Source organism: Rattus norvegicus, chromosome 14 (genome assembly GCF_036323735.1).
Source record: "Rattus norvegicus strain BN/NHsdMcwi chromosome 14, GRCr8, whole genome shotgun sequence".
NCBI classification, from domain to species: domain Eukaryota; kingdom Metazoa; phylum Chordata; class Mammalia; order Rodentia; family Muridae; genus Rattus; species Rattus norvegicus.
The window spans coordinates 36,433,243-36,449,631 of record NC_086032.1 but is presented as its reverse complement, the minus strand read 5'-3'; the positions used below and the strand labels follow the sequence as shown (position 1 = coordinate 36,449,631).

At 41.7% G+C, this 16,389-nt stretch overlaps 1 protein-coding gene across 1 annotated transcript in view; it reads left to right on the top strand.

The window, feature by feature from the left end:
* The window catches only part of Gabrb1 (gamma-aminobutyric acid type A receptor subunit beta1), a 483,582-nt gene extending 468,289 nt beyond the window's left edge, over positions 1-15,293 (top strand). The window contains exon 9 of the mRNA NM_012956.2: positions 14,508-15,293. Within this exon, the coding sequence (NP_037088.1) occupies positions 14,508-14,852 (345 nt within the window). The 3' untranslated portion in view covers positions 14,853-15,293. The remainder of the gene's footprint in view (positions 1-14,507) is intronic.
* Positions 15,294-16,389: the final 1,096 nt, after the last annotated feature.

The window sequence follows — 16,389 nt, the reverse complement described above, 5'->3', positions numbered from 1 at the left end:
TGAAAATTTATCACTATAGAATAACTATAATTAATATATTTTAAAGTCTGTAGGAAGTAGAAATACCAGTCTAGAACTGAAAGCAACCAAAATATTCTGAAATAGAAGAGAGATTAGACGAGGTATAGGACATTCATACCATAAATACTATTTCGGTTAAGGTTTCTACTGCTGTGATAAAACACCATGACCAAAAGCAACTTGGAGAGGAAGGGGCTCATTTCAGCTTACATGTCCCAATTGAAAGCATGAAAGAAAATGGATGTAAGTCACGGGCTTGAACATGGCATTCGATGGACTAATATTGCAGTCCGTGGTGTAGAAGGGATTAGTTCCAGTTCCATCACTCTGCTTCTTACAAAGCTCACCGGCCTTTGGAGATGCCTGAACTGGAACCACAATTCTGCTTGTACTTACTTCCTCTGTTCACTGTCCCCAAGGAACCCTACACTTCTGCTGTCGGACTGCCATAGTAGCATGTGTTGGTATCATTGTTCGTTAGCATCTTTCTCTTGTTAGACTAATTTTCCATGAGAGACAACAGGGCTTTGTCTAGTGTATTTACTATTCTTTCCTCAATGGCTACAATGGGGTAGAACTGGAATAAGGATGTCTTTAGGGAGTGAATGAGTATCAGACAAACCTTCTCCATTAAAGTTTTTAGAGCTCATTTAAGTTATTGACTGACATGTCATTATGCTTTATAAATTCTTACATCCTCATATGAAATGAGAAAAGGAGACAGTAGCTTCTATCCAATGCTGTCTTACTGTTCCTTTTTTTTTTCATTTGGTGTGTGTGTGTGTGTGTGTGTGTGTGTGTGTGTGTGTGTGTGTTGCTAGGTATTGAACTCCGGGGCCTCTTGCACATTAGGTAGTGAAATCACTGATTAATAATGTTTTTTATTAAACATGTTATGAGAAACTATGGTATTCATTATAAATCATCTCGCCGTATACTGTTGAAAATAACCTTCAAAATGATTAGGGCTAAGATTTTACTGACTCCTCCAAACGTAGACGGAATGAGAAGTGAACAGTGTCCTAGTTAGGGCTACTACTGCTGGGATGAAACATCATGTTCTAAAGTAACTTGGGAAGGAAAGTAATTCTTTGGCCTAAACAGCAGTATTCATCCTCCAAGGGAGTAAGGACAGGAACTCAAGCAGGACAGGAACCTGGAGGCAGGAGCTGATGCAGAGGCCAGGGCATGCGCTGCTTACTGGCTTGTTCCCCCTGGCTTGCTCCCCCTGCTTTTTGTATAGAACCTGGGCCACCTGCCCGGGGAAGGCACCACCAGCAATGGGCGAGCCCTCCCCATTGATCACCAATTAAGAAGATATCCTACCTAGTTTTTATGGAGGCATTTCCTTAATTGAAGTTTCTTCCTCTTAGATGACATTAGCTTGTGTCAGGTTAACATAAAACTACCCAGCACTCAGTGTCACACCATCTCATGCCACTTAACATGATCCTGCAAAGGCCTGGATTTGAAAGATCCTGACCTCATCATCTTCTGAGCCCCTGGGAATGTGTCCAACAAGAAGTTTCATCTGCCCAGCATTTCCTCTCCAGAAGGTGAATAATGTCACCTTTGCCATTTCCAAAACTGCCACCCTGTGGTTAAATTCAAATTTATAGAAATTATTCTATTTCCCCTTAATATTCTGGCTGAGTAATCTTATTCTTTCCTATGAGATGCTTGTAAAAAGTCAAACGTAATTGCTATGTGTCTAGTCTCCTAGACTTTTCATTTAAAGGGGCTCTAGGATTTGCCTTGGTGTCATGGAGTATGGAGGGACATTGTTCATTATTGCACATTACTTTTGATGGCCTCAGCTGACCAGTTAGGTCAAGGGACAGCCGAACCGACACCTCGGAAGTTCAGGCCCTGTATTGACTTATACTTCCACCAGCTGCACTGAAACATTTTTTATATGAGTGCAGATGCCGAATCTAGACATTATGAGAGTTTCAATCTCCAAGGTGATAAAGACGGTAGATTCATGAGCCCCTTGGGCGCCATTCGAAGCTGGGGATGGTGTTTAGAGTTTTGAAAGACAGATTTCACAGCAAAACAAGACTTTAAGCAAGCTGCCTCTGGGATGCCTTCATACTAACCTAGAACTTTTTAGTTGTGTATACTGGCCACAGTGTCTGCTGTGTGAGAATAAATAAAAGGGATGACATGAACACAGGGGTAGTTGGTGACCAGACACTACAGAAAGTCATTATAAATCATGAAGAACACTGGGAGAATCTATGAAAGATTCATAGCCAATTGAAATTGCAACCCCAAAGGTTAGGATGAGGACTTTTCTTTCTGTAATTAGATATAAGTTCTGTGATAGAACCTCTCCTCCCGAATTTCTATCCTTTGTGGTAAATCATCCAAACACGGCCAGAGAGTTTTCTGCATGTGAAGGAAGCTGTGTGCTGGGCTGAGTTCCATTCAGAGGTATGCAGCTCACGCTTACGTCAGAAACATACTGCTGGCCTTGGACCTCAGTGTTCCTCAGCATCTCCCTCCAAGGTGGCCGGAAAAGGAACTCTATCTTTGACGAAATTGATTGTGCTGATTTAGCAGCTTGAAATCCACCGTTTCCACTGACACAAGCCTGTGATGTTTCCTCATGAACTGTAAACTTCATACTTTCGTCGAAACCTAGTTTGATCTGCTATTTTGATCCAAGAACCTGTAGGTAGCCTCCCACTTCATCTCCTAGTCCCAGTTTCCTTTGAATTGGCATGATTTTCAGTAGATCTTTCTTTCACAGTAACCCCCAAAGCCCTAGCTTTATCACATCAAGATCTATAATCCCAGCCCAGCCCGTAAGTACTTTCTTTATAATGTCAAACCTAATATGGACAGCCCAAATGGGCCCTGGGTTTCAACCAATTTGTATGTAACCAACTTAGGTCACATTGTCATGTGGAATTCAATCTTTTTCATGAATTAAACAGAAAACACCAAATACTCAGGTCTGAGCAAAACACACCTATGGAGCCTAAAAGGATGCCCTCAGGCCCACTCAAGTCACATGCACAACAGAATGCCAGAGTGGTTATATCAAAGGAAAGTAAGGAAGTGAGGTGGAATCAGAAAGACCATACCAATAGACATTACCACAACCAACTAAAATCCTTGTGATGTGTGTATGAAGTGCAGGCTGGGAGGACGCTAACAACAGATGAAATGAAAGTAATTCAGATTTTCTAACACTCTTCACATTTTATTTACACACACACACACACACACACACACACACACACACACACACACATGCCTGTCTTGACCATTGAAACTAAAACTCAGAGAGGAGAAAGATTAAATTTGGGGCTCTTCTTTCTGTACACTTTAACTGGGTTAATCCTGTAGGTCACCTAAGATTCAGTTTTGGAAGGACCAGAAAGACACACAGCGATGATATCTTGCAATTGGTACCTGCCTATCTGAGCTAATGTTCTTTTGCGATCACTGGAAACTGTATAGAAGGGATGGAGAGATGCCCAGCAGTTAACAGAACTTAATGCTCTTGCAGAGGATCCTGGTTTGTTTTCCAGCACCCATGTGATTGCTCACAATTTTCTGTAACTCCAGGAGCCAGGGATTTGCTGCCCTTTTCTGGCGTCCTTAGACATCAGGCCTGTAAACCACAGACAGACACACAGGCAAATCCCTCATGTACATAAAATAAAAATGCATACATCTCTTTTGTGTATAGAATAGAGAGAGAGCAATGAAAACTACCTGATAGAATGTCAGTTAGTGATGGCCACTGCAGGAAAAGTGACAAGAACCTAGCATGGTAACCATCTAAAGAATACTCCAGGAGAATAAAATGGCAGGTAAAATTCCTGAGGACTCAAAAAAGGGAGTGGAAAAAAACAAAGTCAGGCACAATGGTCCACAGATGACTTCCCATCTCAGTGGTAGGGGGGATGAGTCAGAAGAATCCCAATTTTGAGGCCAGTTTGGGGTACATAGCAAGACCCTCCCTCCCCTTCTCATGCACGCACACACACACACACACACACACACACACACACACACACACGAAGTGCTTTGAGCAGAATTCTCAAGGGAAATATCAATGAGAAAGGTGATTGTATACATGGTATTTGGGGACTAGGATAAAAATTTTCGATTTCATTTTATGGCTTGAGAAAAAGCTAAGAAAGGCCTGAAGAGAGAAGACATCGTCTGCTTTGCATCCTACAGAATCGCCCTGGCTGCTGTGCACAGAAAAAGAACTGAAGGGCCACACTCCTAGACAAAGGAGATCAGTTATGGAGCTATGGGCCATTGTAGAGGGAGGTGGTCAGATTCTAGACGTATTTAAGTACAGCCATTTGCACTTGCTCATACAGAGGGGGAGAAAGATGTGGAAAGAAACTCAAAATGATGTTTCTCCCTGAAGAAAATTGTCAGTAACTTCACTTTGTCTTCATCATTGTTTCTATTCATTAACATATTTAATATATTTATATATTTATTTATACAAATATATGTAATATAATTATATTTTAAAGTATATTTAAAATGTGTATCTTTGTTTGCATGTATGTAGGTTTGTGCTTAACCATCTGCCCTTTCTCAAAATGATAATAAAGTATTTGTTTCTGCTAGTAGTTATCAGAACATGAGAGGAAATGTACAAACGGTGAGCAAAGCTGCCAACATCCCCAAACCCAGACCCCCAAAAAAGAGTCCAGGCCACAGGATCAGATGTGAGAGACACAGTGAATGCAGGTGATATGGGTAGAGCCTGAAAACGAGGTCCATTCTAGGAGAGAGGGAAGTGCACAGAGGCTGTGGCCCTCCAGGCTATCTGTGGCAATGTACAGAGACCACTATTCATATGAGACAGCTTCGTCAAATAGACTGTGGGATTCCCAGGGACAGAGTTGGCTAATTCCGCAGCCAGTATCACCTTATGTATTCCCTGCCTGGTAGTTCAGAATCATTTAGTATATATGAATCTTTTTGAGTCGGCCAGCAAGAAAGAAATAACACACTGCCTGAAACATGAATTGAGCCTGAAGGTACACCTCAAGAAGGCTTTAAAACCGCCACTGCCAACGAGATTGTATTTTACTTCAATTGCACTGGATTGAGTTCTGCTATGTTTGTATATTGAAAATATTCAGTGTGGTTAAATTCAGCAAGTGGTAACATTTTTTTAAACAAAGGGGTGGGGGTGATGAAGGCAGAGAGAAAGAATAACATGGAGGCCAAGCCAAGATAGAAGTTGGCACATTTGCTTCATGTTTCTCTTGAGGGAGACAACTTGCTGGTTCCTGGATCCCTGTCCTTTTTAGATCCACCCTCAGAATTTTTGTACATACCATTTCCATCTATCAGGATTTTTCAGAAAAACAGAACCAACAATTTACAACAAAGTTTATTTTAAGGAATTATCTTGTGCAGTTGGGGAGCTGTCAAGTCTGAATTCTGGAGAGCAAGTTTCAGGCTGGAAACTAAACTGAACTTGATCCCAAATCTTTAGAACATTCTGGAATCATAAACTCAGTTCTGAGGCACACTTCCTTCTCTACTAATCCTGCATTTGCTCTAAAAATCTACCAGATAGATAGATGATTGATAGATAGATAGATAGATAGATAAATAGATGATAGATAGATAGATAGATAGATAGATAGATAGATAGATAGATAGATAGATAGATGATAGATGGATAGATAGAGCTAGAGAGAAAGAGAGAGATCTATAAATGATACATGATAGTTCTGTTTTCTTTATATTGATTTTAAAGAGATGGATGCTAGGAGAAGAAGGCATTGCTTGTTATACTCCTTGAAAAAGTAAGCATGTGAGCCCCACTACTTTAAGAACCTTGTCTGCTTTGTTCACCACTGTCTTCCCAGATTAGAATTCACAACCAAAGTGTTTACAAGCCCTGTTCCAAAGGAAGGATGGAGAGAGGTCAACAACCCGAAGCCAGCTAATCAATCCTCCTACGGCTTTCCTTCATACGGGTGCCTTTCCATTTGTTTATAGCCAGCTGCTACCAAGGCCAGCTAACATGCTCATCTGGGAGGAAGATGATGGAAAGGCTCAGAGTCACAAGGAGGAAAGCACAAAGGGGGCATTTGAAAAGAGCACTGAGTGCCCATATTTAACAGAGGTCACCCTGTTTGTCCAGTAAAAGATTTACTTGGTTCAAGGAGAGAGAGCTTTGTGTTTGTGTAGACGAGTATAATTGTAAGGGTTTTATTCATTGAGATCTTCCCATCTCTAAAATAAGGGACATATTGTCCTATAGCCACATCTAGCACAGTGCCTAAAGCCCATCAGGCACTCCATAAACATTTGCTGAATAGGTGGGCACGGGGGTGGGGGAGGGATGAACAAGTGAGCACTTTAAATGTTTATCCATGTTCATCATAGAATTCCCTCCTGCCCGTCCCAAAAATGTGAAGGGACAGCTTTGGAGTTGCCTGTCTACAGCCCACCCTCCCACCCTTTATTCACCACGTGTCTTAGTTAGGGTTTTACTGCTGTGAACAGACACCATAACCAAGGCAACTCTTATAAGGACATTTAACTGGGGCTGGCTTACAGGGTCAGAGGTTCAGTCCATTATCATCAAGGCAGGAGCATGGCAGCGTCCAGGCAGGCATGGTGCAGGAAGAGCTGAGTTCTACATCTTCATCTGAAGGCTGCTAGTGGAAGACTGACGTCTGTGGAAGCTAGGATGAGGGTCTTAAAGCCCACGCCCACAGTGACACACCTATTCCAACAAGGCCACACCTACTCCAACAGGGCCACACCTACTCCAACAGGGCCACACCTCCTAATAGTGCCACCCATTGGGCTGAGCATACAAACCATCACACTCTGCTTTTAGACAATCCATCTGCACTGGAGGAAAGAGCAATTCCTTACATGTCCTCCTGAAGCCCCCATTCACAATGTTCATTTTCTACAGATTTAGAGTCAATGATGCTGTAATGTATGACAAAAATCAGTAATGGTTTTGTTCAGGAATACAGGTACTACGATCAGCTGTCCCCTCATTATCAGACCCATCTCGAAGTCACTGGAATCCATGAGCAACCACAGTCCTTACCCACAAGTGTGTTGGGGTGCAGATCCTTCACCTTGCACCCTCAGCATGAACAAATCAAAGGGAGGGGAAACTCAGATGCTACAGAGCCATGGCCACCCACTTCTTTGTAAATATGCCGGGTGCATGGACAGTGCTGATCGCTAACTAGAGATGGGAAGCTGGGTGTGATCCTGACTCATTTGTGCCTGGAAATTAATGCAGGAAGGAATACCCTTCTTTTAGGGGGACGTGAACGGTGGAGTATAGTCATCCTACAGAGCAATTATGTCACCACCAGCAATGCTGTAGAACAGCTAACGGTCCACACTCCATAAAGGTCCGTCATGTCTACATTCTCTTTTGCTTTAATTCCATCTGCCTCGAGGTTTAAATTACTTATTATCTAAGTCATGCTTCACTTAGATGTCGATCCCTCATTAACGAGGCAGTACAGATGAGGCAAGGCATAACATGCCTTCTTGGTATGCCTAAAGATGTGAAATAAAAACCATTTTCCTTGCAGCTCTTATTTTGGGAGAAGCTGCATCAGTGCTGCAAACATAGGCCATCTAGCACACACACACACACACACACACATAGAGATGCACACATGCATGCACACACATGCACACACAGGGGCATATACACACACAGAGGCATACACACACACAGAGGTGCACACATGCATGCACACACATGCACGCACAGGGCCATATATACACACAGAGGCATACACACACACACACATACACACATACACACACAGAAGCATACACACACACATATAGGTATACACACACAGAGATGCACACATGCATGCACACACATGCACACACAGGGGTATATACACACACAGAGGCATACACACACACACAGATGCACACATGCATGCACACACATGCACACAGGGGCATATACACACACAGAGGCATACACACACATACACAGACATACACACATACACACACACATAAGCATACACACAGAGAGATGCACACATGCATGCACACACATGCACACAGGGGCATATACACACACAGAGGCATACACACATACACACACACACAGACATACACACACACCATATTACACACAGGCATGCACATGCAAAGTCTGTAACATCAGCTTTTACAATAACCCTATTCTAGTAAGGAAAGTTACTGGAAGTATAAAAGGTTTCTTATATGGATCTTCTTAAATGTTCTGCAAAAAGAACACTGCACTGCTGATTTAATAATTGAACAATGAGTTCAACATTCATAGAAAGTTCAAGAGCTAGATTCATTCTTTACATGTCAAAATACCACTTGAAACTATGGTTTTTAACAACGATACAGTAACTAACTAAGCATAGTTAGTTTCTGAGATTTCTTTATTTATCAATAATTATGTATTTATTATTTATTACACAAAGTAATAAATCTCACAAAGTCCTTAAACATCTGTGTGTATGCACTAACTTAAGAAAAATATAACAAGACACATCCTGACACCAGCTTAATGAGGACTGCACGCATCCCTGGATTGTTCTAGTGTCTTTAAGCTTATCCAGCTGCTCATAATCATTAAACTACACAATGTATACAATATAGATGAAGAATTCAATTTTATGAGTTTTGAGTTACATAATATTTGTAACATATTATGTTGCAGTGTTATACTCCATAATCAAAGAGAAACACATCTCTTATGTTCATATTCATACACATACCTTAGTTTCAGTCACATTGTTCTAGCCATCTCCACATAGACAATTACACACTGGCCAAATACCACTGAGCTGCCTAATCTTTGACACAACTTGAAACAAAATATTCCACTTTTTCCTTTATCCCTCAGACCCTCCCCACAATGAACTCCCCATGTCTTCTAATGACCATCTAAACTTCTCAAACAAGCTAAACATTTTCAGACAGTCTTAACTTTACCTTATAAATAATAACGATCAAGTCAGTTCTGGATTTTGATGCTCCTTCATAGATCTTTCTGTGAAATCATTCTTCCTTTCCCTTCTATAGTACTGCCCTTGTCCTGGCCCACCTCACCCTCCCCTGGTACTTCTATACCTCCAAATGAGAAATAGGATTTATACTTAAGAATAAATATTAATACTTATAAAGGACAAATAAGAAGGGGGGAGCATGACATAATGCATTTGTTTGGACCGAAGAACATCTCTACAGGACAAAGTCAATGTTAGACATCAAATACAAAGCTAGATACTAGGGTTCTCTGGGCAAGATTGCCTTCTGGCAACATGGAGGTACGTGTTGTGATATCATTTTTAGAAACCTGTTCCTTTCCAGTGCTCACCTCTCCCTAACTGCATTCAACTATGTTTAGTCGCCTACCTCTACCCCTTTGTGCTTCTTGGCCTTTTTAGCAACATGGATTTGTAAATTCCACTCTAAAATAAAAGTTGGTGGTAAGGTTGTGTGTGGTAAGGATTCTGTGAGCAGTGTATATCCTGCACACACTATCAAACACAGTAGCAGGCATGCACATGTTTGGATAAAGCACTTGAATTTACTATTATCAAGAAAGATATAAAATACACAAAGAAAGGGGGATTTAAATTCCACTCTGGAGATAAGAGGTTCATTTGGTTAAGCTGTAAAGAAGAGACAAACAATATTCAATATCGTTTCGATGTTCGTTTCTCCACCTTTGCTGGTTCACTTGGCCTTTCCGAGACTCAGTTTTACTGTTTGCAGAACTTGGATGATCTAAAGCACTTCAGGGCACTCTACTAAAAGTAATTGATAAGCTACGGAGTATGGCTTAAATATGTTAGCTATTAACAAAAGTAAATAAAGTCCCCCAAATAAACAAAGCAATGTACAGGGCTAGGCCACAGTGGGCATCGTACTTAGTAAGAATGGAACAAAACACTTATTATAGTAACACAAAATGAGAGAAAAAGAGCTGCAGGCCAAATCCAGCCACAGCTTCTCTTCATTGTCAACTCAATATTTAGAGCTATCAACGACATCACGAAATTCACCGCTGGATGGTGCAAAATCCAGGTAGAAAGACACAAGCTTTAAATCAAAGGATGGGCTCTAAATCAAAGAAGGATGGGCTCTCATCTTGGCTCTTAAACTAACTAAACATTACTCTGTTAATAATTCTAAAGATCGGGCTGGAGAGATGGCTCAGCAGCTAAGAGCACTGACTGCTCTTCCAGAGGTCCTGAGTTCAATTCCCAGCGACCACATGGTGGCTCACAACCATCTGTAATGAGATCTGATGCCCTCTTCTGGTGTATCTGAAGACAGCTACAGTGTATTCACATGCATAAAATAAATAAATAAATCTTTAAAAAAATAAATAATTCTAAAGGTCAGCTTCCTTATCTGTAAAATGAAGGTGGCTTAGCATGTAAACCTCTTTAAGTAGAGTTGTAGGCACACACAAATAACATAGATAAAACATGCCCCATTCTTCCAGACACACGGTAGACACTATAAACTGTACTGTAGGAACCACCTTTGTATGTCATTTTCCTCCACTGTTTTTATTCCCTTCTTCTTCACCAGGCTCTTTTGCCCCCCTGCCTATATCTGTCCTCCCAACAGGGGTTCACTGAGATTAATCTCACTTGGAAGCATATACCTTAAGTCAAGCACACTAACTTTAAACGCAGATGTCTCATGTCCTCTGAAGCCTGTCAAATTGATGGGCCAGTAAGCAGGATATGTCCTTCATGGTCTCTATTCTAGTTTCCACCTCCAGGTTCCTGCTCAGTTCCTTACCTTAATTTCCCTCATGATGAATTGTAAACTGAAATAAACCCTTCCCCCAAACCCTGAAGTTACTTTACCATAGCAACAAAAAGCAAACTAGTACAGAAGTCAGTACCAGAGAGTCAGGTGCTGGAGTACCAGACCTAATCATAATCATGTTGGGGTTTTTAATGGGGTAGATGATTATTTTTGGAACTGTGGCTTTGAAAAGGCATTGAATATTTAGTTCAACCAACTAGTGGGGTTGTTCTGCAGGAGCTTAGAAGATAAGAGTGTTGAAAACAAATGCAAAAGATGAAGGCTTGACTTGGGAAATGTCAGAGACAAGTAAGTAAAGACTAACAGGGCTGTTCAGATTATATCTTTGAGTAGAGAATTTCTTGTCAGCTGGTGCTGAAGAAGAAGCTGGAATTATCAAGAGACCAGAAACGCTTTCTTTGTGAGGATAATGGGTGTGGTTAGCTGGGGCTGAGAAATCAGCTTTAATTAAGAAAAGACCAGATTATTTATGGTAAAATCATCAAGGGAGTCTATCACCCAGAGGCTGTGGTTGATGCTGTGGTGCATGTTGGCAGTGTGCAAGAGTCCCCACATGTTTGTTATGGGTTTGGGGGCATGCAAGTTGCAGGATTGAAGGAGAGTCATGGAGAGAAGCTGAGACTTGTCTCTGTGAGTGGTCAGAATGGGCTGGCGACGCCACTGGTAAAGACAAGCACCTCAGTAGCACTGGAAACCCAAGGACTGAAAGGGTAGTGGAGAGAATCTGAGCGTTGGCATCATGTGGCAAATTTGGACACCATAAAGAGAGGCTAGGAGAGGCCATTGGAAAGTGCAGCCTTGGCTCTCCAGTACGTCATAGATGCCAGGCCCATGTGATATCCACAAAGGATAGCAGCAGATATGGCATGAACAAGCTTGACCCTGTTAGATAGGCTATGTGAACAGCTGTGACATGGAAAGAAGCACCAGGAAAGAGGAGCCACCTAAGCCTTTATAGCCCAGAGAATTGTGAGTCCCAGACATGGGACTTTGACCTAGTTATAATGTTAGAGTTTGGTTTTGCTCTCATTTTATTGACTATGCCTTGGTTTTTCCCATAAGAAATATTGGTTTGGTGAGGTTGGAAGGGAAGGTTGGGTTGTGGGGGGACTTGATTTTGTTTCGTTTTAGTTTGGTTTGGTTTATAATTTTATGGAAAACCCATAGTTGAGAGACTTTAGATTTGTAAGGAATTTTAAAAGCAAACTTGGGTCTTAAAATGTTTAAATGCTCCAAGAATCTGGGACTTGCAGAGTTATGTTTTCTATTGTGATATTAACAAGAGATCTTGGGAATATACAGGAAAGGGAAGGTTACTGGTTTAATAGAGATTTGTCTGTCAGATTGACAGGGGGTCAATTGTGCTGGTTAGTTTTCCATCAGCTTTGAGCCAGCTGAAGTCATCTGCAAAGAGCAAAGCTCAACTGAGAAAATGCCTCCTCAGATTGGCCTGTAGGCAAGTCTGTAGCAAGCATTTTCTTGATAAATGATTGATGTGGGAGGTCTTAACCCACTGTGGATTAAGACCACTGTACTACCCCTGGATTATATTAAGAAAAAGTGAACAGAGAGAGAGAGATGGGGACAAAGCCAGTAAGCAGCACTCCTCCTTCAATTCCTGGCTCCAGTCCTGCCCTATTCCTACTCTGATTTCTCTCCATGATGGGTTGTAACTTGGGAGTTGTAAGATTAAATAAGTCCTTTCCTCCTCCAGGCTATCTTGGGTCATGGTGTTTTATTGCAGCAGCAGAAAGCAAACAAGCACAAAAAACATGTGCTGGTTACGTTTTATTGCCAATTTGACACAACCTAGAATCACCTAGAAGAAGAAACAACAGAAGAATTGGCCAATTTAGACAGGCCTGTATTCCTGTCTGTGAGTGGATTGTATTGTCTTGATAGTTCTTGCCAAATGGCCTGGTCCACTGTGGATAACACCATGCCTAGGCATATGGGCCTCAGCTGTATAAGAAACCTAGCTGAGTAAGGCAGAAAGAGCCATCAATCAGTTTCCCCATCATTCTTGTCTCCAAGTTCCTCCTTGAGTCCCTGTCCCGACTTCCCTCAATGATGTACTACTCATCATTATAACCATTACAGTGTAAATTAAATAAACCCTTCCCTTCCCAAGTAGTTTTGGTCAAAATATTTTTTAACAATGTCTTAAGTATGGTTTATTGCTGCAATAAAACACCAGGACCAAAATGCAAGTTGAACAAGAAAGGGTTTACTCAGTTTACACTTCTATATTGCTGTTCATCACCAAAGGAAGTCAGGACAGGAATCTGGAGGCAGGAGCTAATGAAGAGGCCATGGAAGGGTGCTGCTTACTGTCTTACTCCCTGTCTTACTTGCTCAGCCTTCCTTCTTATAGAACCTACAACCACCAGCTCAGGGATGGCACCACCCACAATAGACTGAGTCCTGCCCCATCAACCACTAATTAGAAAATGCCTTACAGCTGGACCTTATGGAGGCATTTTCTCAATTGAAGTTTCTTCCTTCCAGATGACTGTAGTTTAGTGTTTCAAGTTGATTTAAAACTAGCCAGCAAAAGAAATCAACTTAGAGCAAGATAGGTAGTGAAAGATAGAAGATAAATAATAATAGATGGTGATGGTGATCATGATGGTGGTGGTGGGGATGGAGATAGATGGATGATGGGTGGGTATGATGGAGGTAACATAGGTATTTCATAGATGGAAATAAATAGATAATTGATAGAATGGTAAAGAAAGAGAAATAAAATTAATAGATATAGAATAATAACATAGATAAAGGATAGATAACTAAGTGGGGGATAAGTCGTCGGAGGATGGTTTTCCATCACCTCTGATTAGTTAATAAAGAACTGATCAGCCTAAAGCTGATAAGTTAAGAGAGGATGAGACAGGATTTCTGTGCATGAAGAGAGAAAGAGAGTGGCTCATGTGGGAAGGAGGTGGTCACCATGAGAGACTGGCTCTGAGCAGAAGCAGCCAGGGCAAGGCTAAGATGACAAGTTAGGGGCCGGTGGCTGGGAAGTAGGCAGCCATAGGGGGTTGGAAGAGAGGATTATCTGCCTGGCTATGCTCCTTAAAGCTTGTTAGTAAAGACAAAGTCTCCATGCCATTTTGGGGGAGGTAAAAGGGGTAATAGAAATTACTGTACAGTATGTAATTAATAGAGATAAGTTGACAGATGATAAGTAGATAGAAGACAAAAACAGATAATTGGTAGATCAGTGATAGGTAGATAGATGACAGAGGAAATTGATGATTGATATAGACAGATGATAGAAGATAGACAAATGATAGATAAGAAATGTAAATGCAAGCTGACAGTTGATAGGCAAATGCAGAGAAGGTAAATAGATCATTGCTGGGACAGAGAGTTCATTGATCGAAAGAGCTGATTGCTATAAATAGATGACAGAGATAGAGGATGAGTGATAGGTAGTAGAAGATAGATTAATAGATATGGTGACTGACTGACAGGTGATTGATGGGTGTAGACAGGTAATCTTCATTGTCAGTAGGCACGTGGAGCCAGTTTCCTACTGAAAGGGATCAATGTACAGGAAATGGAAAGGACCAATGTGTCCCCCTGTGACAACGACAGAACAGTGAATGACCTTGGTGAGCATCTGAGCATGTCCTCTCTGCCCTCAGGTTGATGCCCACGGCAATATTCTCCTCAGCACCCTGGAAATCAGGAATGAGACCAGTGGCTCCGAGGTGCTCACGGGTGTAAGTGACCCCAAGGCCACTATGTACTCATACGACAGCGCCAGCATCCAGTACCGCAAACCACTGAGCAGCCGTGAGGGCTTCGGACGAGGGCTGGACAGGCACGGGGTGCCCGGCAAGGGTCGCATCCGCAGACGCGCCTCTCAGCTCAAAGTGAAGATCCCTGACTTGACTGACGTGAATTCCATAGACAAGTGGTCCCGAATGTTCTTCCCCATCACATTTTCCCTTTTTAATGTCGTTTATTGGCTTTACTATGTACACTAAGTTCAGTCTCATGGTTCGGTTTAGACTCCTTTCCTCCTCGCTTGTTTTTTAACCCCACAGATTTCCAACAGTGGTAACTGCTATGGTTTTTGAGGTAAGAGATTCCGCCTTCCAGTTGGTTTTCGATCTTGTGTGTCAGTTTTTATTATCACACCATGTTTACTTCAACAACAACAACAAAAGGTATTTTTTCCTGTCTACTGTGGTCCAAGGTACCAGCTCTGTAAGAGTTCCATCAATTACTTTGTTTACAAACACAAAGAGAGGTAGGTGGGTGTTAGACATTGTTGGCAGTCATTCTTAGTTGCCCTGGATCTTACTGGATTATTTTAAAATGAAAATGTACAGTGGACCCTGCCGTCCACCTGCACTGTGTTCTGGGTAAACTGTAACCATCTCATGCTGCCAAACAATTAAATAGAAAATTTAAAAAAAAAAAAAGAAAAGAAAAAGAAAAAAAAACAACTTGAGCATCTCAGAAGAATAAAGCCATTGACAAATTGCAGATTTCCAGGAAGAGAGTATATAACACTGAGAGTTCCCGTCCACTCTGAAGTTCTTCTGAACCCCTTCCAGAAAGGCTTTGGAGCTCCTTGGAAGAGGGACATTAAAGTTAGTGCTACTCACGTTTCCCCCAAACTCACCCTATTGTTTCCATCTGACAATGACTATGACTATGACTTAAAAACGGTCCTCTCTCAAACTGCCTAGATGTTCAAAGTCAACACGAGAATCCAGCCTGATCTAACTGGTAGTCAGTCACTGAGACCATTTTTCTTTACTTCTCAAGAGTAAAGAGTTTAGGGGGACAATACATAGTTTTCTTCCTGTCCGTTATAGAGAGTAGCCTTGAGTGTCCTTCATAAGCCTTGGAATCTCTTGATGACATGAAAACATGATCATTTTCCACAGTTCCTGATCCGGAGAGATGGAAAGGATATGTGGGGTACAGTTGGTAAGCGGCTTTGAAGGAGGTGGAGACCAATTTTTTTCCTTGAGAAAAAAATGCTATTTCCCTGAAGGAGGCAAGACTTACATGATATGTAAAAGGTGCCTGGGCAGTCATCTGCACTGCCAAATCTTAAGTCAAATTGTATGTATTTCTTAGCCTTCCAGAGAGCAGGGTCTAATGGCGGCGAGCTCATAGCACAGGACTCGGCCAGCACTTTTGGTTTCTGCTCTCTGAACTTCACATTTCAAGCTACAAAATGAGTGGCTCAGGAAATGCTGATCCTCCACCGCAATGTCTTCTCCAAAGCCAGATTTCCAGGTTAAGAAAAGCTTTAAAGTAGCAAAAATCACAGAAAGTAAAGAAACTCGAAATGGCAAAAGACTGAGCCTTTAGCCACGCCCACCATCCTGGGAGGCGTGGACCAGAAGCATCTCCACTTGTTCATCACTGTCATTATTGCACTGCCTCATCTGCTCGCGGATTATTCTGGGTCGTGGTTCTCATGACGTTCAATTCTAAACATGCTCAACAAGCTACTGTTGAGTTCTTCCCATTTTATAGTATTAAAACCTCATTTTCTTTTGG